The 23,620-nt window shown below is 33.6% G+C and overlaps 1 protein-coding gene across 8 annotated transcripts in view; it reads left to right on the forward strand.

The window, feature by feature from the left end:
- Nucleotides 1–23,620, forward strand: part of CRPPA (CDP-L-ribitol pyrophosphorylase A) — a 393,039-nt gene that overhangs the window by 307,375 nt on the left and 62,044 nt on the right. For 3 of the 8 annotated variants that reach the window (XR_011648804.1, XM_004467938.5, XM_071215133.1), the window contains one exon: nucleotides 14,891–18,887. The exons of 4 other annotated variants lie outside the window; for them this stretch is intronic. Coding sequence is in view for 2 of the 4 variants with exons in the window: in XM_004467938.5 (XP_004467995.2) it covers nucleotides 14,891–14,995 (105 nt within the window). In the remaining 2 variants the exon portion in view is untranslated. Of the gene's footprint in view, nucleotides 1–14,890; nucleotides 18,888–23,620 lie in introns of those variants that run through there. One more of the 8 variants, XR_011648803.1, reaches the window with a different exon arrangement.

Genomic DNA, 23,620 nt, shown 5'->3' on the forward strand with positions numbered 1-23,620 from the left:
GGATGTTCCTCCAGCATTGATTATTGAGAATACCTTCTTCCATAATAGTTAGACAAACCTACCTCACCCTTCATTTCCTAAACTTTCCAAGGCTTATTTTTAAAATGAGCAATGTAATAACTAGAACAATGTCATTGTAAGCTACAATTTTCATAGGTAATGTGTGTGAATGTATTTTTTTTTGTCCCTGTTATAATGAAAACTAATTTCCAAAACAGTGCTTGAATCAAAGCAAAACACATCTGAGCAGGCTGTGTTTCTCAGTGCAGATTTCCTTTCCATTTTTCGAGTCAGAGAAATATTTCATTCTGTGAGAATATATTTTTTATTATATTTACATATGTAATATTTTATTATGTATATAAATACTAATAAGAACTTATCTTTAAACTGGTATTTACTTTTCGTTCTCTTTTAATATATTACTATAAAGATTTTCTATCATTTTTGTATTATAATTTAGTGTTCAATATTCAGTAGTGTCTTGCTTTTTTCATTAGAAATGTATATAATCAAGAGGGACATTTTCTTTCTTGTAATTATTATTGTTCTTTGGTAGTATTTTAATTATTTATAGCCCTCAGACATTTATTTGTCTTTTAAAGGCCGTCCAATCCCAATCAGAATGAATAAACAATTAAAAGGAAGAAAGGTTTTGTAGCTTTTCTTTTCCTTTTGATTGTGTGTGTTCTATATAACACTTAAATTGTTCTTTATGAAATTAGTATATCCAGGAAACTGGAAAATTATGCTTTAGGCTGAGTGAATGGAAAACATGTTAACATTTCCTTTGTAGGGTTTCCAGGGTGCCACAGGAGATTTTTAATGTGCTGCTTATTTGCGTTCTCTCCAGATCTCTTTCAGTTTATTATAATGTTGGAGCAATAATTAAATGTTGCTCAGCCTTTCCTGTGCCCTGCACCTCACTGAAAACATGTCAGCAGAGAAAGCAAATGTTCATAATTTCTCAATATAAAACAGATCCTGCCAGGGATCATGCCAAACCCATCCAACCATGACAGTGAAATCAATGCATGTTTTGGTTTAAAATTTTTATTTTTGCCTTTGCTTTAGCAACTTGACCCTAGTATTTGTGGTTCCCTATGGTTTATCATTTTATAGCAGAATAGTTCATGAAATTGACAAGGCCCCCTTCCTACTTTTGCAATGTGTATATATGGTGATATAAACTCTACATTTTGATTTAATAAGTATTTGCTTTATGTCTACTACATCTGTTTTACAACCTCCTTTTTTGTCCCTTTTAGCTATAATCACTGGAAAATGCTTGCTCCTACCTTTTGTCTGGATTCTATAAATTCTAGAAATAGTATCCCAATATGCTAGTATTGACACAAGAGATTTAATTTTCTCATCAGTTTGTATTCACATCATAAAACATAAAGTAACTTGGTAATGTTTTTTTGCAGTTGAGGAGGTAAGATGCATGAAGGTGTGAATGTGTTACACCATATCGCAAAATTTCATTTAAATGCTACTACTGAGTCTTTTAAAAATCTCAAAAGGAATTTTTAAAAATTTGATATTAAGCTGAACCAAAAAAAGGGGGGGGGGCACTAAACCTTAAGCAGGCATTAAAATCATACTTTCTTGGGTAAGAATATCCTTAACATAGTTGTTAAGTGCCTAGTGTCTATAAATTCTGATTCTGGGTTGATTTTGGGATTTTCAGCCCTTATCTATGTGACTTTGGACAAGTTGTTCAACCTCCTTTGGTTTAAGTTTCTAAGTAATGAAATTATATTTGTAATATTTTCTTCAATTTTTATTAGTGATTTTATAAAATATCCTATTTCACACTACTGATGATTATTTTTGAGTTTTATATGCATATTTAATTTAACTTTGAGTGACTCTCTCTATCTGTATTAGTGCTTTTTTAAAAAAAGAAGTCTGTATTTTTCTGCTAGGAATGAAGTGAACCAAGCTTTCTTTAGGTCAGAATTTGTATATCATTTTTAATCCCTGAACGTTCAACCTTTTGTGTCCTTGTGTTTTAGGTGTGGCTATTACAAAGGTCATATTGCTGCATTTAGTTTTTTTTTTTTTTATTGACTTTGTGATAATATTACATTAAAAATATATATGTGAGGTCCCATTCAACCCCACCCCCCCACTCCACCTCTCCCCCCCCCCAACAACACTCGTTCCCATCATCATGACACATCCATTGGATTTGGTAAGTACATCTTTGGGCACCTCTGCACCTCATAGTCAATGGCCCACATCATGGCCCATACCCTCCTCCATTCCATCCAGTGGGCCCTGTGAGGATTTACAATGTCCGGTGATTGCCTCTGAAGCACCATCCAGGGCAGCTCCATGTCCCAAAGACGCCTCCACCTCTCATCTCTTCCTGCCTTACCCCATACCCATCAGCCACCATGTCCACTTTTCCCAATCCAATGCCACCTCTTCTATGTGGACATTGGATTGGTTGTGTCCATTGCACCTCTATGTCAAGAGGAGGCTCAGATTCCACATGGATGCTGGATGCAATCCTCCCACTTTCAGTTGTAATCACTGCATTTAGTTTTTAATCCATCTGACATCTCCAGTGAGCTCAGTCCATTTATATTTATTGAAATTAGAAAAATATTTGAACTTGTTTCTGCCACCTTATTTTTTTACTTTCTCTTTTGTGTGTGTGTGTGGTTTTTTTTTTTTCTTTAAACATTTAATGAAGTTCTTTTTAAATTTTGTTTTTTGGTGACTATTTTTATTATTTTTAATTCTTCATCTTGAACTAACTTCAGACTTACAAAAAGTTTCAAAAATAGTAAAATAACTCACTCCTGTATACATTTGACCACAAGTTTTCAAATAATATCTTACATTATCATACTATCAAAATCAGAAAATTAACATTAATACTACTATCTAACCTACAAATCGTATTCACATTTGCCACTTGTCTCACTTATGTCCTTTTACTGGTCCATGATCCAGTCCAGGAAAACAAGGATGTTTTTTGTTGTTGTTCATGTTTTGTTTTGTTGGTCATGTCTTCTGAATCTGCTTCAATCTGGGACACATCCTCAGTTTTTGTCCTTCATGACCTTGATGCTTTTAATAAATACTACCCTTAATTATTATAAAATTCCTCTCAATTTAGATCTTTTTTGATCTTCATTCTTGAAAAGTAGTTTGTTTGTGGATATAAACATTCTAGATTGATATTTTAGTATGGATTTTTTGTTTGTTTCTTTGTATTTTGCGTTTTGGTTTCAGCCCTTTGAAAATACTGTATCACTGTGTTCTTGCAATCATTGTTGCTGTGAGAAAGACTGCTATCTGTCTAATTGTTGGTCTTCTGTTGGTCTGTTCTCTATAGTTTTATTTGTTTGTTGTGGTACAAGCAAGCCCAGGACCTCCTATGTGGGAAGCCAGTGTTTAACCACTGAGCCACATCTGCTTCCTATAGCTGTTTTTAATATCTCTTTGTATTCAGTATCTGTAGTTTCCCTACAATTTCTCTTATTGTAGACTTTTTAAAATCTAACTTGAGTTTCTTTTATGAGTGAACTCATTTCTTCCATAACTTATAGAAATTTTTCAGCCATAATTTCTTTATTATTTTTTCTTATTATCTCTTGTCTCCCTGTCTGGGAGTCTTGATTATTAAGTACATATTGGACATTCCTGTCATATCTGATAAATGTCTTTACCTTCTTTCTCATTTCCCATTGCCTTGTCTTCTCTGAAGTGCTTTCTGGGTAATTTCTGCAGCTCTGGTATCAATTTCAATAATTCTCTCTTCAGCTTTACCTAATCAGTTATTTGACCTACCCCTTGAGGTTTTTATTTAATTTTTTTTTAATTTTCTAATTTTTAAAGTTATATCTTTTTAAAATCTGCAATCTGAAAACCTTGTCTCATAATTTTTGTGATTATTAATTTATTTAAACATGTTTACATAGTTTTCTTATAATTTGTGCCTGAAAATCATAATGCTGATTTCCCTTTGATTCTAAATTGGGTTGTTATTTCACTCATAACTTGTAATATGAACACATATATGTGTTTATGTATTTATCTGACATGCCCAACTCTATTCTATTAATATCTAAATACATAGATTAGTACTTGGCACCAGATAGGTCCCTAAAATATATTCATTAAATGAATAAAGGAGTTCCCATTCTTTTTTCACCATTTCACTTATCTTAACATTGGACAATGTCAGTTTTTTAATATTCCTCTTTTTTTAAAGAAGGCTGTATAAATTGGTATAATTTCACAGCTGTTGCATATCCCACAGACTCCTTTTTTTGTTCTCCTGATGGTTAGCCAGGATTCTTAAATAACAATCTTTTCCTCAGATCTCTCATTGTTTGTGGTACTTAGAGTTCCAGGGAGAGAAGTTCACATCAGCCATTCTCATCTATTGAAACTAATCTGTATTGTGCTTGAGGCTGTTTAATTTTTATCCTGAAATTTGAAAAGACCATCTGAATATGGCTACTTTTTGGTCTTCTTTCACTAATATTGCCGTATGCTAAATGACCCGTCTATCTGCAGACCCTGATCTTTGTCCAGACCAGGGAATTTTTATATACAACTTAATTTTTTTTTTCTTCTGCAATAGTTTTTGTGTTTTGCCCCCAGGTTTCCCTTATGTAATTTAGTTCTTTACTTAACTTTTCTCTCATTATCTTTACCTCTTCATTCTTTTCCTCTGAGTTCTAGACATTTTTCAAGTCTGTCCTCTATTTTTTTAAATTCAATTTTCTATAGTAAAAAAGAAGGTTGTACACTACCCTTGAGCTTTTTAATTCAACACACATTTATTTAACATATATATGAAATCTCTTCTGACTGTTCCTATTTTGTGCCTACTTCTATGGTTGAAACATCTTCTTCAATCTTCCTGAGACTAAAAATCAGAAAATATCTATGTTGCTCTGATGCTCTTTTTTATTTTAGAGAGAGCTGTTTAAATCTGATGATTTCAGGAAGTTTTTTCTGACCTCTAGAGTTGTTTTACCTATTTGCTGATTTTTCTCTGCCCCCTTATTGGGAAGAAATTCTGTAAGGCAGTTATTCTAGTATCATAGCCCTCTCCATGAGAAGGGACTGTTTCTCTTCTGCATTCTGGAAGAAGCTTTGCCAGGCTAGGTATTTATTAGCTAAGACTGATAAAGGAAAACTGACACTAGTCTTGTCAGGAGAGAATTCTTTTGCAGATTGCAGTTCATAGCCTCCTTCTTGGAAGAACATAGAATTTCTAATAAAATGCAAAACAATTTTTCCATAAATCTTTGAGATTAGGAATTTGGATACTAACCAACCACCCATTTAACTAACATCAAGAGTATAATAGTCCTCATTCAGGTGTCTTGTTCTATTTTCTAACTGTTCTAAAATATTCTAACAATAATTTTCTCCTTTCTCTCCTTCCTCACATCCTCTCCCACTCCACTCTGCAATTTTCCTATGAAGAAATAATCTTTGAAATGGTTCTCTTTTCTGACAGTAATTTTGTTATTAAAAGTTTGAAATTAAATTTTATGGAAAAAATTTAATCTTTGTATTCCAAATGAGTCTTCAATATTAAAGTAACCTACTACACCTGGGCCATCCACTCAAGAAGAAACTCCTCTGAATAAGCTTTTCTGTCCCTCATAACATTTACCACGTGTTCTGGAAACAGTACCCACCATCCAGCAATATCTAGTGTGTGCTTTTCTGCTTATTGCATCTACTCTATCTAAGAGAATGCCTGCTTCATCCTCTGTCCTTATCCACCAACTTGGGTATGTTGGTTAAATTCATTTGTTCAGTTAAAGCATGTGGTTAAGTCATGCCACAGTAGAATAATGGGACTTGGCAACTTTGGGGTGAGTTGTATGGGATGAAAAAAGTTCTGCTAATTAAAAGGGGCATTGTGTATAAGACCATTTTTGCAACTTTATTAAGTTGTAGAATCAGCATTGTGAATGATATCCTAAGAAATGAAAGTATGACAGAGTGATAAGACCCAGATCTAGAAATACATGACACAATAATGAACTGCTTGTTCCTCAGGCCAGACGTCTGGTGCCTTTTGGCTGCCCACATTTTACTCTACCACAGTCTGGCTCTGAGCACTGCATAGTTTGAGTCTTTCCCATCTCTACTCTCTGTTCCTACTTAGCAAAGTAATAGTGCTTCCTTCCAGGGTCTTTCTGACAAATTCTTTTTTCTCAGTTACCTCATTCTATAAATAATTATTCAGCAATGATAGTGTTCAAGGCCCTATTCCAGGCACAGAGACTAAAGGATAAAACCATTGTGCGATGATAATGTTGATACAGAATTTTATTATCTAGGTTTTCTAGAGATAGTCATTTCAATCAAAGGAACAGGAAGGAAATGCTTTTCATTTGGAGAGGTCCTTTTCGTTTTTCTCAAACCCTATCAATAAGTGACTACTTTTCCCTACAGGCAATTTTGAAAACAAATAATTTATTTTCATCTCCACTAGGGGACAGTATGTCATCATTAACTTTTTCTTCCCCATCAGCAAATTTCCAGAAAGAAAAGTTAACCTCAAATTATTTTAATTTGAAATTAATAATGGTATTAACTGTCTTATAAATGTAAGAAGCCTATTAACATATTTCTACAGTTTACAACTTATAAATCATATGTTATGAATGATGTATAGGGTATGGAGATATATGTATATGTGTGTGTATGTGTTACTTTGCAATTTTTACATATTTAGGATGTCTGAAATTTTGTATCATTTAGAAAATATTTTGTGTTAGTTTACTAAAACAAGGATGGCAAAGGGCTGGCAGGACAATAAAGAACATCTAGTAGATGGTGATATATGATTAGCCTCAACTATATGCATCTTGAATTTCAGGACTTTTATATGACTTATAGAAGTTGAATTAGGCTTTGGTTATGGAATTTGCTGAGACAATGTAATGTTTATACTTTAAGAAGGGCTGTGTAATCTCCTGAGACATCTAAAGCCTAAATATATATATGTTTTCATTTTATAGTTCTTTTTTTTAACAGAGTACATTGTGTTCTTTAGGCACAGTCTGTATGGAGGATGAATATCTTTAAAAGATTTCCTTTCAGGTTGACTATAAAGATTTGGAAAACAATGATGTTGTAGCTTTTCCTGCTATTCTTTGAAACAGTATTCTACAAAATTCACATAAACTTGATTCTAAGAGTTTACATAAATTTGTTTACATTTCATTCCCAAACTGAGGGCTGGTAGTACACTGTTTACACTGTGAGTAGTTTCTCCAAAAGTTGTCCATTGAGAAAATTGAAAGGGATAGTAAGTAAGAAATTTTGAAGATATGAGGCATTATAGAAAATAAACCAATTGTATGCATTCAAGGTGCTACTTATTAGTAATTTATATCTGGCATGGCAAGTTTTACCTGGTGTCCAAATTCTGAGGTGGGAATAGGAGGAAATGAAAAGAAGAGCTGCTCTGAATTATGAATTATGGAAGTGCCATTGTCATCTCTGATCTTCTGTGAAAATAAAAAAATTCTCCTATTTTTTTCCTATTTTCCCATAAGCTTGCCAAGAACTTAGATGTTCCAAAAGAACTTTTGCATTGTGACTTCATTACTCTACTAAAGACAGTAGATATGACTGTCATAAGGAACAATCATCCTTTCTCCCTTAAAATAAGATACACAAAAAATGGCTAAAGTATAGGATTCCTTTGGCAAGACTAATTACTGTGTAATAAATTTAGGACTGCCTTGTATGATCAAAAGAGTATAGTAAATACTCACCAGTCATTGGACTCACCCAGTACTACTAACAAGGAGGTGAGGATGGACAAGCACCATACCAAGGAGCCAAGTGAGTCTACAATTGCATGCAAGAGAGTCCCATCCATCAGCCATATGGGATCGAGGCCACTTCTCAATTAGAGGTAGAGTAGGCATCACCATCCCAGAATCCTCGGATTAGGGAATAAAATATGGACTAGAGTGGACTTACTGATATTCTAGTATAGACTTACTGTGATTCTAGCAATGGAAGAAATTATATCATTCATGTGGAGACAGTGGCCACTGGAGGTGCTAAAGGCAAGGAGAGGGAAAAAGAGGTGAAATATGAGGGCATTTTCGGGACTTGGAATTGTCCTGACATTGCAACGACAGCCATTATATGTCCTGCCATAACCTACAGAATTGAGTAGGAGAGAGTATAAACTACAATGTTAACTATAATCCATGTTTAGTGGCAATGCTCCAAAATGTATTCATCAATTTCAATGAATGTACCACACTAATGAAAGAAGTTGTAATGTGAGGAAAAGTGAGAGGTGTGGGGAGTGAAGCACATGGGAATCCCTTATGTATTTTTTTAATGTAAAATTTTATGTAATCTAAGTATCTTTAAAAAAAAAATAACTGTATGTTAAAAAAAGATTATGGTAAATGAAAATAAAGTCCTTTGTTTTGAATATAACAATAACAACAAAAAAGATAATGGTAATTAAAGCTTTCGTTGAGAGGTCTTTTATCTAAACATAGTACATTTCATTCAAATCTTGAAATGGAAGGTAATAGGAAAATAGCCAAATATGAAAACTTTCTAGATAAAATTCATATGAATTCTAATCCTGAATAATTGTTTGAGGATTTAGAAAGTTAAAAACAGCTATTAAATGTTATTATTTTGTTCTATATTCTTCCTAATATTCTTAAAATTCAGCTGCTATAACCCCTCCAGATCTCTCATGCTGGATAAAATTAAGTTAGTACAAAATTTTTGTTGTTATTTTTAGTTTGACTTCCAATATATTTTTCTTAACCTCTAAGTCAGTAGAAAGCTGACTTTGTGAATTATTAATAGGATTCTTTTTTGGACCTCTTATTGAAGACTAGAATATTCAGTCAAAAGTGTTTTCCTTGTACACATTTTGAAGATTTTTTTATTGAGAAGAATCTTCTTTAGAAATTTGGGCTATGTTCTATATTATCAATGCACATAGACTTTTATTTGATAAATTAAATGTAGTTCCCTACATTTGAATTGTCTTGAAACTAAATTTAAAAGTAACTTGTTTTTCTTCTCAAAAGAATGAAATGTGTTCATCATGGAAATTTTGAAAATATAGCAAAGCCCAAAGAAGAAAAATATTGCCATATATCCTCATCCAAAAATAACTTTTGTTAACAGTTTGATATTTTCCCTCCCAGTATTTTAACAAACCTGGCTACTTTAAATATTCCTTTTCCCTCTGGCTGGTTTCTATTACCATAATATAGGGGTAACCATGAAGAAGAAGGCGTGCTGTATTTTTCAGTAGAAGTTACACCTTTTTTATTTTATATTCACAGAGTTTGCAATTAAAAATTTTTTTCTAAAATGTAAAATTTTACATTATTGTGTGAACAGGAAGATAAGGTAAAACAAGTGATGGTAGTTATGACAATGATTTTAACTTAAATGAAAATGTTAATATATTTTATATCAATAAATATTTCCCTGTTTTTCTTTGAATTCAGAAAATACTACACTTTTGATTTTTATGTGGGAGTATGTAAACATGTGTTTACAATTTATGCTTTATAGCTGTTGAGTTGAAATCAAAGTTAAACTTAAGTCTCAGAATTTGTGTTGCTAGAGTTACAGATAGTAAATTAACTGCTGATAGCTCTAATATCAGTAACTTTTTCTTTACTTTTTACTGTGGAAATTTGGGCATCTACTTTTCTTCCAATACCTTTTGCCAGTTTCAATTGACCACATTATTATACATACTACTAAAGGAATCAATCATCTCTCACTTTTCCTGAAATATATCTTCTTTTGCCTCCTCTTTCTCTTATCCTTTGGTTTCACCTTCTTCATGAACCATTCCAGCATTATGTGATCTTACCATCTTTTTGTTTTTTTAAGATTTATTTTATTTATTTCTCTCCCCTTCCCCTGCCCCCTCCCCACCCCTGTTGTCTGCTGTGTCCATTTGCTGTGTGTTCTTCTGCATCTGCTTGCATTATCAGGCAGCACTGGGAAACTGCATCTCTCTTTTGTTGCATCATCTTGCTGTGTCAGCTCTCCATTTGCATGGCACTACTCCTGGGTGGGCTGCGCTTTTTTCATGCGGGGCAGCTCTCTTTGCAGGTGCACACCTTGCGCGTAGGGCACCCCTATGAGGGGTTGCCCCTGCGTGGCACAGTATTCCTTGCGCGCAGCAGCACCGTGCTTGGGCCAGCTTACCACACAGGTCAGGAGGCCCTGGCGATCGAACCCTGGACACTCCATATGGTAGATGGATGCTCTGTCAGTTGAGCCACGTTCACTTCCCCCATCTTCTGAATTCCCCTGTCCTTTTATGCTAAGATACAGCAATATTACTTACTGTCTTGTCTTATACATGTTTATGTATATTATATTACCTTTCTGGGAATGGGGTTGACATTTTTTTTTTTTTATGCTTCATGGCATAGATATTCCCATGTGCTGTGTTGCTGGGATAAACCATATATTATTTTCTAAATGCCCCAAACAGATTTCTTGGTGGTGGTGGCAATGGATAAGGAAGGAAAGGAAAATGGTGTGGTAATATCATAAATTGAGATGGTCTCAGTATAATTCTTTTTTTCCCCCCTCTCTATGCTTCAGTTTGTTTTTAACCTGTCTTCAAGATCATTAATCCTGTCTTCTCTTCTGTCCAGCTCTTAATAAGCCCATCCAATGAATTCTTAATTTCAAATGTTATGATTTAAATTCTGAAATATTTTCTTTATTATAGATTCCAATTCTATGATGAAATTCTCCATCTTTTTTTCAATGTCTCCATCTCTTCCTCTATTTTCTTTAATATAGTAGTCATTTTGAAATCACTGTTCGTTAATTCTAATATATGAATAATTTCAGGGTCTGCTTATGTAACTTTTTATGGATTATGGGGTTTCTTTTCTGCTTCTTTGTGCAGTAATATTTTTATTGTATGCCATACTTAAGCTATAAAATATTATAAAATCTCTAGATTATTTTATCTTCCTCCAAAGAATATTAAGATTTGTTCTGACAAGCAGTTGTTTTGCTGGTAGATCAACTTGATCTCCTAGAGCTCGCATGTTTATAATGGGGCAGCTCTAGTTCACTTTGACTTTATTTTCAGGCTATGGGCTTGACCTTTCTGCTATCTCAACTGAAAGCCAGGGGTATTCACCGAGGTCTCATCATTCTAGCTGGACTCAAATCTAACTTCCTTGTACAGTGCGACCTCTGAAATCTCTGCCTCAACTCTCAAGCTTCCCAGCAATTATTCTCTGCTAGACCTTATTGAGTCACTGCCTTCACATCCACAGCTTAGAAGTTGTTCAAGGACCCAAGGGGGATATTTAGCAGAGTTTTGGGATTTCTCTACCTTTTTTCTCTCTCAGGGACCTTGCCCCCACAATCTGATCCACCTTAACAGCTATAAATTTGTGATCTGTGTCTTTTCTATCCCAAAAGACTGCCATTTTCTGCTTGGGAACTGCTTCTCTTTGCAATTTTGAAAAACTCTTCAAACAAGAAAACTGGAGTGAATTTAGGCTAATAGGCTCTCCTTTTAAGGATTTTTGACATGTTTTAGTCATTGTCCATAGCCAGCAAACAATTGTTTATCACATAGGTTTCCAGACTTCATGGCTATTTATGGCAAGAAGGTGATATCAAGTGCTCTTTTAAGGCTGAAAATGATACACACCATATAAAGAATAATTCTAACAGCTTTTTATTATTGAAAATTTACTAGGTATCAGTGTTTTACATGTCTTATGTGATTTAGTCCCCCAAACAATCTGTGAGGTAGGTAATTCTGTTACCCCATTTTCAGATGAGAAAACAAAGGTCCATAAAACATCATTAATTTGCCCAAAGATCACTTGAAAATTGTCAGAGCCAGGATTTGAATCCCAGCAATCTGACTCTAGAGCCTGTGCTTTAATTAATTGCATAATTTGTTAAAGGAAAACTATAATTTATTATAGGAATATATGCACACAAATAAAGTACCTTTGTATCTCAAGACATGCTTACTTTTTTAAAATAATAGGTTTTATTTTTTCAAACAGTTTTAGATTTACAGAAAGATTGAAAAAGTGTTCCTGTATTCCTCTACCAGTTTCCTCTATTAGTAACATTATCATCTTCTTTTAGTATGGTACATTTGTTATAATTAATGAAATAATATTGATATACTTAACCCAAGTTCAGAGTTTATTCAAAATTTCCTTATTTTTTTCTGTCTTTTTTTAATTCCAGAATTCCACCCAGCACACAACATTACATTTAGTTGTCATGTTTCCTTTAGGCTTCTCATAGCTATGGCAGTTTCTAAGACTTTCCTTATTTTGTTTATTTTGTTTTTTCCTTGTTCAAATTCCTTTATTACACTATTCTTATAAATGTAAATCAAAACAAAGAAAAATCTAAGATTGCTAAAAATATTTTTGATAACCTTGGCAGTTTGAGGAGTACTGGTCAGGTATTTTGTAGGATGTCCCTCTGATGGAATTTGTTTGATCTTTTTCCTGTAACTAGACTAGAGCTATGGGTTTTAAGAAAGAAAACCACGTAGATGAAATGCCACTTTCATCACATCATACCAAGTGTACACACTATCAACATGATTTATCACCTTTCATGTCGACCTTTTTATATTAAAAAGATTTATTATAGTACCACACAAAGTAGTAGATGTCATGTATACACACATATACTCATACATGCATATATTTCTATACATTTACATATATATGTGAATGATAACATCACTACCTATACTTTGTCTCTGCTGCTCACCCCCTAAAGGATTAAAAACTGTTTTGTGGGGTTTTTTGTTTTGTCATATTTTGTTTTGCATAGCCACTGGCAGCAAGGATAGCCTTTAAAAATCTAGTGGAGTTTGCATTTTGTTACCTTTGTTATCAATACTTTTGTAGGTGTATGAAATTTTGAAGTGAGTTTTATATCCATAAATTGTTTGAAAACCTGATCTTTGTACATACTAGACTTTTCTGAGTATGTATGTGAGTCACATTCTTGTTTAAGCATTTTTAAAAATTTCCATCTTTTTCAGAGGAGAAATGATTAAGTTACCTCAGGCATAGAGGGAAAACAAATGTGTAATAGAATAATATAGTTTTTTCTCACTGAATTTTAATTTTTTAAGGATTAAAATAGTCATTTAATCCTTAAAAGAAAGTCTTGCTTAAATTCCTTATTATGTAAAACACACACACACACACGGAGCTATCAAATATTAGCAGAAAAGATTTATTCTAAAATATAGAAATGTGACTTTCCTTGACCTAAAATATTTAACAGTTTTTTTCCTTTCATTTTATTATTTCTCTGCCAGTTCTTACTTTCTTTCCTAGAAAGTTTCCAAATCATAAATTCTAAGAAACTCCACCCACTTATTTCCAAGGTTAGGTCCATTTATTTTCTTGTTTTCTCTAACACAAGTGAACATGTAAACAAATAAAATACAAATTTTAATACACATTAGTGAAAGTGCAAACCTGTAAAAAATAAAGATATATGTCACTATGCTCCCTTCATTATTACAAGTACAAGCTGGTTTCACTGACAGCCTTTTTCTGTTTATTTTTGAAGAGGAAAGCCTTAATTATCATCTGTGCTATGTCTCAGTTTAATAAATTAGGCTTGGGAGTAGACATAAATTATAGACCTGGCAACAATTTAATGAACTGATCATTAAGAATGACAAATGCATATCAGTAGATGGTTTGGATTTTGCTCAGTTTCAGTTATTTCTATGTTTATGATTGATGTGGCATTGATGATATCTACTCTATATAAGTGAATCACATCTTAAGTCCACACATATTTGGCTTTAGAATGATTTGTTTATGTTTGATTTAGGTCTTGTGATATTCTGCAAACCAGTATAGCATTTGAAACCCAATATTGAAATGTCATATATAACCCACTCATAAGATGCAGAATAGCCACCATTCACCCCTTTCTGGGCAAGACTTGAATTTAGAGAAGCTATGAGATTGTTTCAGTAACTCAGGAGAGTTGTTATGCTGCCGGTAACTGCGTGTGTTCAAGAAACAGTAAGAAGGTAGAAAAAGAAAGTCCTGTTGATATATTGGCTATTGAGTTAATGCATTAAGGATGATTCCAAAATTTGTAGATTGGTCACTATATCCTTCTTTTAAACATAGCACAGTTCATAACCCAATGACCTTAAAGTTACTAACACTGTTTCTACTTTTCCTTTCCTTCATACAGTTATCTCCTCATACCATCAATAAGCAAAAATAATTAGAACAGATTTTCATAGGCAATATGATTTCAAAGGAAAAGGTACATTTTAGCAACTTTTGAGATAGCTTCACAAATTTGCCTCATCCTTGCTTCACAAACAACAAGCAGGGTTTTTCCTGCATGGTCATAAACAGTCCATAACAAATCCTAGTATAAGAAAATATTCAGAAACAAGCTGAAAATATAGCGTCATCGATGAAATATTCACACTTCAGTGAAGAGCCAGAGCTAGCCAGAAATTGGATGAATGGAAAAAGTTTTCTTTCATATTGTTAGCATTTCAATTGTATGTCTTTTTCTTTGCATCTTCAGCAGATATTTCTTGTCTGTAAAAAAAAAAAAAAATGCTTGGAGAACCATTTTCCCCTTTATTTTGCAGACTGAGTCCATTCCACTGTCTGTGGTCTAAGTTCCATAGAATGCTCAACCCAGAGCAATGGATTATAAAAGTGGCTCCTGGGGTGGGGAGTATATGGAGAACTCTTATATTTTTTGAATGTTACATTAAAAAAAAAATAGAAAAAAAGTGGCTCCTAGTCACATTTAATTTGTGATATATTTTCTTTCTAAAATAATTATTGTTTCAACTTTTCAGGATGAGGTGAAACTACAGGAGAGTTTAAGGCAAGGTGCCACCATTATTGCCACCTTAATAAAAGAGCGAAAGCCTGGACTTGTTGGTCAGCTGCTGGTAGCATAAAGAACACAGAGAAAATTAACTACTGTTTTTATTTTTTTTTTAACTACTGTATTTTTGAGTTTTTTAAAAACATTTTCCTCAGTAGCTCTATTGTGCTTCCCTTCCCCCCATTGTATGTGGTAAAATATTAAGATTGTCTTTTATGTCTTATAATTTATAGAATGTGAAATTTAAATTATAAAAGTAGACCAATATTTATATCTGAAATAAAGATTTACCTTTTGTGTCTATCAAATATAAATGCCTGAACCAGAAAAGAATAGATAACTAAAAAATAATAGCTTTCACATAAAGGCATGAAAAGTCAAGTAGAATACTAATGAGTGAGCTGTTTCTCCTAAGAAATGAGAATTTTGAAATCTTCAGCTATAATCTGTTAGTTAATAAATCACACCAAAATAAAGCCAATGAATAAGATTGAGAATTATTCTTAATTCCAAATTTGTCCTCTCACTGTGTCATATTTTGTCTTGTAACATTTTAAAGGTTACATATTTTGTCTATACCTTTAAAAATTGATTATAAGAAATGGAATTCTTTGGCACAAATTTCTCCACCATTGGCTTCACATTACACTAAATCCCTAAGGAAGATTTAATCTCCTGCTTTTACATTGTTTCTAAATTGTATGATTTCCTAGGTTGGTGAAATTTAACTTTGATATAATTTAAAAGGGTCTCTTATTTTTCTAAATAAATATGAAAGAAGATTGGAAAGCTATTCATAAAAATTAAGTTATTTTGTTCAAGCCCATGTTAGACTTCTAAAAGGTAGAGTGTCCATTCAACATCAAGTTAAATGAATTATTCTTTAGATACAGAAATCGCTGCCTTTAAAAATCAAGGTCTTGTTTCAAATTTCCAGTGGTACATGTATCCTTGTTATTAATGATTTTCCCTTATATTTAATTTTGCAGTGATGTGCATCCAGACATTAACAATGCTTTTACTCGTTTTATGTATTGCATTTTATAAAAAAAAATTTGGATCAGATTGGCCTAGGGCTAAGGCTGCTCTTGGAAACTGTGAAAGTTGCATGAAATGTTTTCAGTTAAAGATAGTGTATTAGTCAGCCAAAGGAGTGCTGATGCAAAATACCAGAATTGGTTGTTTTTTATAAAGGGTATTTATTTGGAGTAGGAGTTTACAGATACCAGGCCATAAAGCGTAAGTTACTTCCCTCACCAAAGTCTATTTCCATGTGTTAGAGCAAGATGGCTGCCGATATCTGCAAGGGTTCAGGCTTCCTGGTTCCTCCTAGGGTCTTGCTTCTCTCTCCTCTGTGAGCTTACTTCCTGGGGCTCCAGCTTAAGGCTTCAGTGTCAAACTCCAACATCAAAACTCCAACATCAAAAACCCTCCAACTCTGTCTTTTGCCATGTCTTTTATCTGCGAGTCCCCACACCATTGGCCTACTGACACAAGACGTTTACCTGATTAAGTAATCAATCCAATATAATCTCATATGCCCAGAGGAAAAGACCAGTTTACAAACATAATCCAATATTTCTTTTTGGAATTCATCAATAATATCAAACTACTACAGATAGATTTTGAAAAATCTACCTTGGTGGGATTTCTTTTTAGCATGTTGGGTGATTTTCCCCAATTTTCTCAAGCATCTATTTTATTATAGTAGGACATTTTATATTTTATATTTAGCTAATAGTGAATAGAATAAAATGGGCATGAAATAATTATTGCAATTTATTCTCCTAAATGAAATGCATTGATTGGATGTAAGCTTGAATCTAAATTTCTGTACTTAACCACTTCCTCTCTTTCTCAATATTAAGAAATACACAATAAACCAGTTAATTCAAATTCTTGAAGGTGAACACATATGGGAAATATATGTCCCTGTTAAAGATAGTCATCCGTGTAGTAAAAAAGTAAAGTCCATATGACATTTCTGCTCAAGTCTTTAGGTGACTTTATTTTAGGACTATAAAGGTACTTATAAAGGCAGAAGAAGAAATCTTATGTCTTTAAAGAGAGGATGAGTGTCTCTAACTAGGAAGCAGGGAACTTAGGAATACTGACAATAAGGTGTTTTTGTTTTTTTAAACAAATCAATTTTATTTATACTTATTAATAAAGCATAAATCCTCCCAAAATGTATAATCAGTGGTATTTGGTGTAATCACATATTTGTGCATTCATCACTTCAGTCATTCTTAGAGCACCTTCATTATTCCAATAATAATAACAAAGAAAAAACAAAACTCATCACCTCTCTGTATGCTCTCCTTTCCATACATAGCTGCTATTCGTTTTCCTTTTCTCTAGTGTATTTGTATTTATATTTTGCAAAGAAGGTCTTATATGTGCAATATCACCCATAATCGTGTTTTACATGAGGTTTTACTATCTTAAACAATGTCATGGTAAAATTTTTAGGTTTCCTTCTAGTAATATACATGACCTAGGAGTTTCCTTTTCAACTCTTCATACCCATTTAATAGCTCTACTAGTTACAAACACCATTGTTTACTTTCACCATTTCTATTCATTACCTTTACCAGTTCTGCAGAGATTAACCCTCAGCTTTCCATTCTTACCCTCCTCCTGCTTTCTCGTGACCTATCTTCTGATTAGTAACTCTCTGAATTTACAAAGCATGTTTAGTACAAATAGCACAATCATAACAGTATCTCCCCGTATAACAATGGCTCGTGTCTAGGGATCCACACAAAGAGGCTGTGGGGAATAAACCAGAGGCTTTGAGTTAGCAGTGAAGGGATGGACAGGGCAGGAGGGACAGATCAGACCCAATGACCAAATAAAACTAACTTTCACTGTTAAGAGAACCTGAGGCAATTTTACACTTACATTTTTATCGCTATTCTTGTAAATTTAATTTCTATAGTGAGAACTGTCCATTCTCACTTTATTTTCAAAGTTCCTTCAAAAATAATAGCACTTTTGCCTCAGAGTTGCTGAAATTGCTTTCTACCTATGAGAACACTAAGTTTTAGTTTTAATTTTATGTCATTTAAATAAAAACAATTTAAACTTTTAGGAATTGACTCATTGTGATCAATAGCTTAAGATGTATATTTTTCATAAAAATGTGAAAGATGAATTGTTGCAAATGAACTCATCTACAGTTAAGAATCAGGTCACTTTATTCCACTCAGTGTGGTAACTTCAATAATGTTGCATCAGTTTCACATGAAAGCTCTTTCTTCATATTAGCATATTATAGGTATAACTATAATTTTTTTTCTCTATATGCATGCAGTGATATTTTATAAAAATCAAATTGCAATAAAATGTTTTATGTTAAATTCTCCAAATCTCACTCATTTTAATAAATTATAATATTGTTAAAGTCGTTTGAAGAAAACCATTTGGAAGAGGAAAGACTGAAGTTATTTTAACTTTTTAATTTCAAAAAACAGGATGAAAAAAGATAAATCATGTTTAGGTTTTGTTAGTATAATTTCAAGTAAGTGGACTACACGTGGCTAGTAGAATATCATCATATTTATATATGTGCCCTTGTCCATTTTTAGTTTCAAAACTGAAAGATTAAATATGTAGATGCTTTTAAGTGAAAAGTAACAAACTATTATAGTCTATGTTCTATTTATAAAGCATAATATAAATAATGGATAAATTATTGGTATTTGAAAATTTGTCGATTTTCATTTGATATTTAATGTATATGTACATATATGAGTTAATGTTTGAGACATATATGTAAATGTTTAAATGCAAGGCCCAGCTTGTCTTCAGTTAGTTTATTTCAACTAACTCAGTTACAATTGAATAGCTAAATATAAGTTCATTCCAAAAAATAACAATGTGATGTTTTCTATTATAGAAAAATAAAATTCAAGGTCCAGACCTTTATATTCTATAAACAATATTAAAAATTTGCAGAACCAGAAGTCTCATGTTTTTCTTTTTCCCCTTCATGTTTAGTAGGTTTCCAGGCAACTATAGAGGCATTGTAGAATTAAAGAGCTATAATCAGGCACAGTGGAAAAGATTCTTGTGATCATCACTTAATGTCTGTGCTGGTATGGTGTGTTGTATTTTTGTTCAGGAATATTCTTTCCCATCTCCTTGCTTCCATGGGAGGAAGATATGTCTACCCTTGACTTTGGGATTCATCTTGTGACCTGCTCTGACCAATAGGGTGAGTCAGAAATGGCGTGCGCTAGGTCTAAGATTAAGCCTTAAGAGCTCTTGCATATTACCGCTTGCTCTCTTCTGCTTCTGCCACTGCCATGAGAAGACTGTGCTTAGACTTGTCTCCTGCCTCCAGAAGGAAGTCAAGAGACTAGATTAGTTTATCACTAGCTAACCACAAGCACATGAACAAACACAGTTGCAATCAAAAGAGACAGCAAGCCCAGTGCAGCTGATCTTCAGCAGACAAGTTGGCTAAATAAATGTACATCATTTTTTGCAGTGAGTTTTGGTGGTTTGTACTACACACCAGTTGTCAACCAAGGAAAGATGATCTGTGGCAGTGTGTCACTTATCTGTCCTCACAAGTCTAAAATGTGTCTGGAGACACAAATCTTGCTGAGCAGAAAACTTTTAAGGAGAATTGTTGGTCAGAGCAGTGATCCCAAGGGCACTCAAATATTTTGAGAATGACTTGTTCCCTATTCAGTAGTTACTAAAGGAGAAAAATATTTAGAAAAGTTTTCAAAAAAGGTGAAGCTTTCTTGAGTATGAAGTGATATTTAGTTAAAGTATGGGTATTTAAAAAAATATGTAATTAAAGTAGCTGAACATCTATTGCATGCTCACTAAGTACCAGATACTGTTCTTAGTGCTTTGCATGTACTTAATTCTTCTTATTCTTAACAGTAACCTAGTGTGATAGGTAGTATACCTGTCACCATTTAACTGATGAGGAAACCAAGGCACAGATGTTTACAATAACTTGTTCAGAGTCTCTGAAGCAGTAAGTGGGAGAATTGGGATTCAAATTAGGCATCTAACTCCAAAGCCTATATTCCTAACCATTATGCTATATAATATCACAAACCAGTATCTTAAGATTCCCTAAAGAATGACTCTCAAAAATGGGAATCTCAAATATTTTTTCTTGAATAGCAATAGAAGGAAAATGGATAAGTCTATTACTTTTCAGTGTTTATCTGTGCTTCCTTTACCCCTCCCAACTCTAACGTATTTTGTAGCATCCTTGAATCTGCATGTGCCAGTGAAATCAACTGATCCCTGATTTATGGTAATTAACAATACTGTGATGGTTTGAAGCTGTATGGACCCCAGAAAATAAGTTCTGGAAACAAATCCATTACTGTGGGCATAAATCTATTAAAAGTAGGGGTTTTGATTAGGTTACTTCAGTTAAGGCATGACCCAGAGTGGGTCTTAAATCCTTTTGCTGGAGTCCTTTTTAAGAGAATATAAGTCAGAGAAAAGAAGAAACCACAGAAGCAAGAAGCGGAAAGCAAAACCCAGAAGAGAAGGGAGAGACCAGCAGATGCCACCATGTGCTCTGTCATATGACAGAACAGTCTGAAATTGCCAGCAGCCAGTCTTCAGAGAAAAAGCATTGATGATGCCTTGATTTGAACTTTTTTGCAGCCTCGGAACTGTAAACTTGTAAGCTAATAAATCCCTACTGTAAAAGCCAACCCATTTCTGGTATATTGCTTTTGGCAGCCTAGCAGACTAAAGCAAATACCATTCCTGTGAGCTTCAAAGTTGTTGGGATTTCCTCAGTCAATGAATGATTAGGCACACATGGATACAGAGAATGGAAGATCGAAAAGTAGAAGCAGAGTTCTTGAACCAGAGTTGCAGATAACCATATGTGCCCCGGCACCATAGCAAGACATAAAGAGAAGTTGAAATCCATTCACCATTCTTTACAAGAGAATGGAGGGTCTAGATTAATGCCCAGTCATGAGGAAATACAAAGTCTTTCCTCATCTTGAGACTCTGCTATGCACATATGTCCACTGACATTTTCTCTGTAGGAAAATTCATGGGCGAATGGTGCCCAGAATGACAAGCTAGACCTTAGAGGAACTACATTATTTTTCCCTTCCCATCTGAAACATTTTAATACTTTATTTCTTTTAAATAAGTCTTTGCAGCTTAAATGCATTATACAAATTAATTCTCTACTTAGTAAGGATGCTACCAAATAATCTGAACAGTTGTTAAAACATCTGGGTCTATGTAGCAACATAGATGAAGTCTGGCTTGTCAAATGCAATTTTTTTCTTCCAGTTTAACCTTAATTAATCCTTGCAGGGTCTCTCTGAGGTAGGTCTCTACAATCTCCTGATATGACAGTTGCAAAAAACTGATGCAAAGATTAAAGGCTCATGATCATCCAGCATACTGGAAGCTAAACTCATTTTGGAATCCAGAATTCCTTACCTCTACTCTAAAACTTAACAGTTTTTCAGAGAATTGGATCACAAATAGGAGGGACTATTCTTACTTCAGGTTTCAAAAAATCTGGTTTAAATCTATCTCCAGAATTTTACCTGGATGCGTCCCCTTATTTTTCATTTTGCACAATTGCAGTTGAGCCCAGAGGCAAAGCTTCAACAAGGCAATCCTGGTGATTGTTGTGACCCGAATAGAGACATGATTTGCAATTCCACATAGAAGCCAATTTTGTAAGAATTTCCACTACTCTGTAGACTGTAATAATTGGGTTATTTGGATAAGGTTTGGCAAAGCATCCAGTAGATTAACTGAATGAGGCTTTTGGAGCTTTGCCATTTTGGAGCTACGCATTATGTTCTTTGTTCTACCTCATTATAAAATGGGCTATTGAAATTGTTTGGTTTATTGGTATGTGAGGGTTTTTAAACCCCCTTTCCAATCCTTTATATCAGAGGCCTTAATTTGGTTGAAAGCAAGCTCTTCCGTCTAAGTGGATAACAAAACATCCCTTTGAGGAGGAGGAAATAGATGATAAAATCTGTTGCTGTTTTTTTTTTTCAACAGTTTAGAGGAATTTTTCCCATCCTGCATGATTTTAAGGCCCTGTTAAGTTCATAGTTCCTTTTTCTAGTTTGAATAGAAAATCGTTCTCCTTAATCCCACCTGAATTTCAAAAACTGTATTCTTAAACTGCTCAGTTCAAGAATTCAGTTGCCTGTTTTACTGAATGGAGCTATGTATGACCTGATAATAAAAGAATGCTATTCAAACACATTTCCTCTTGTTTGTTTTCTTGGATCAGTTACTATTCACATAAATTTGGAAAGGAGCCAAAATATGTAAACAAATTAAGAGCTTCAAGGATCCCAGTGGGACTATCCATAAATTATAACATAAATCAGAAATTTAAGAAAAATATGCTATAATAATTTAGCAGGGAGAAGCAACTATAGAACAAATATTCTTGGCTCTGATTTGGGAATTTTAATGTTATTAAAGGATTTGGGTTAATCATGGAGCGACATGTAACATTACTCCTTCCCAAACCTATGTAAGTTGTTTACTTTGTTAATTTTAATTGTTGCTTAATATCAGCTTACCCTTCAACTCTTAAAACACTTGGATATTCTCTTAACACTAAATATAACCTGTAAATTACTACATCTTTATGATTAATAAAGATTTAATGATTCTTTTTACATAACTGCCTAAATCAGTGACTACACTAAAGGACAATTTTATAGATCGGAGACTTTTCACCTAGAGCTTTTGCAATGCCCATTTTCTTTCTACAACTGTAATATCAGTATATGAACTGAAAATCATATTGGAAGAAATAAGTAATGTGGCATTCTACATTCGTTTGGTTACCTTTGACCTAGACTTAAAATTCCCTCTTAAGAAAGACAACCCCAAAGTTAACAATTCTGAATCTCCCAAAATTTCATATTTCTAAGAAAGCTGTGTGAACATGTATGTGGAGAGGGAGGGAGTGAATGTGTAGAAGTAGAGAAAAATGATGTGTGTTTTTTCATGTGAACATTTTCTTAAAAGAGTTCTAAGGCAAATATATTTTGACTTTGGGCTACGTTACAAGAAGAACATGTAGAAATTAGGTATCAAAGTTTATCCTGAAAATAAATGGGAAAATAGAGAAAATAAATATTTCTGATACATGTTCATACATACCAATATTCATTGGCAATGCAGATTCAACACTTGAAGTTAATCTGTTTCTAGGTCAGTTCCTTTTGAATATTGGTTAGGTGTTATTTATTTTTTAAGTGATTGTATAGCTCTTACATTGGTGGCTTCTCTAGTCTGTGATATAAAATTGAGATTACACTTCCTCTTTTTTTTTTAAACCCAAGTTTGTATAATTCTTATAAAATGAATCTGCATGATTTCTTCCAGAATCCAACCCTTCTCACAGTACCCTTCTCAGTAATTTCATGCATGTCTAGCATAAGTCTCTCAGTTTCTCATACTTTCCTTTTTTATATTGCCACCTTGCTGCCACCACTGTTGCTGATGACCCTCATAAGCACTCTGCTGGGCACCTCCATCTCCAAGCTTAAATGTCCCTGACATGCCCCACACCATCCCCAGAAGAGGGACTGTTCTTGCATCCTGGATATCATCAATCGGGGGTGCTCTCCCAACTCACTCAGAGAACTTGATCTCAGACACATACAGTTGAAGGATTTATAGGTTAGACTCTCCCTGAAAC

This window comes from Dasypus novemcinctus, chromosome 5 (genome assembly GCF_030445035.2).
Source record: "Dasypus novemcinctus isolate mDasNov1 chromosome 5, mDasNov1.1.hap2, whole genome shotgun sequence".
NCBI classification, from domain to species: Eukaryota; Metazoa; Chordata; class Mammalia; order Cingulata; family Dasypodidae; genus Dasypus; species Dasypus novemcinctus.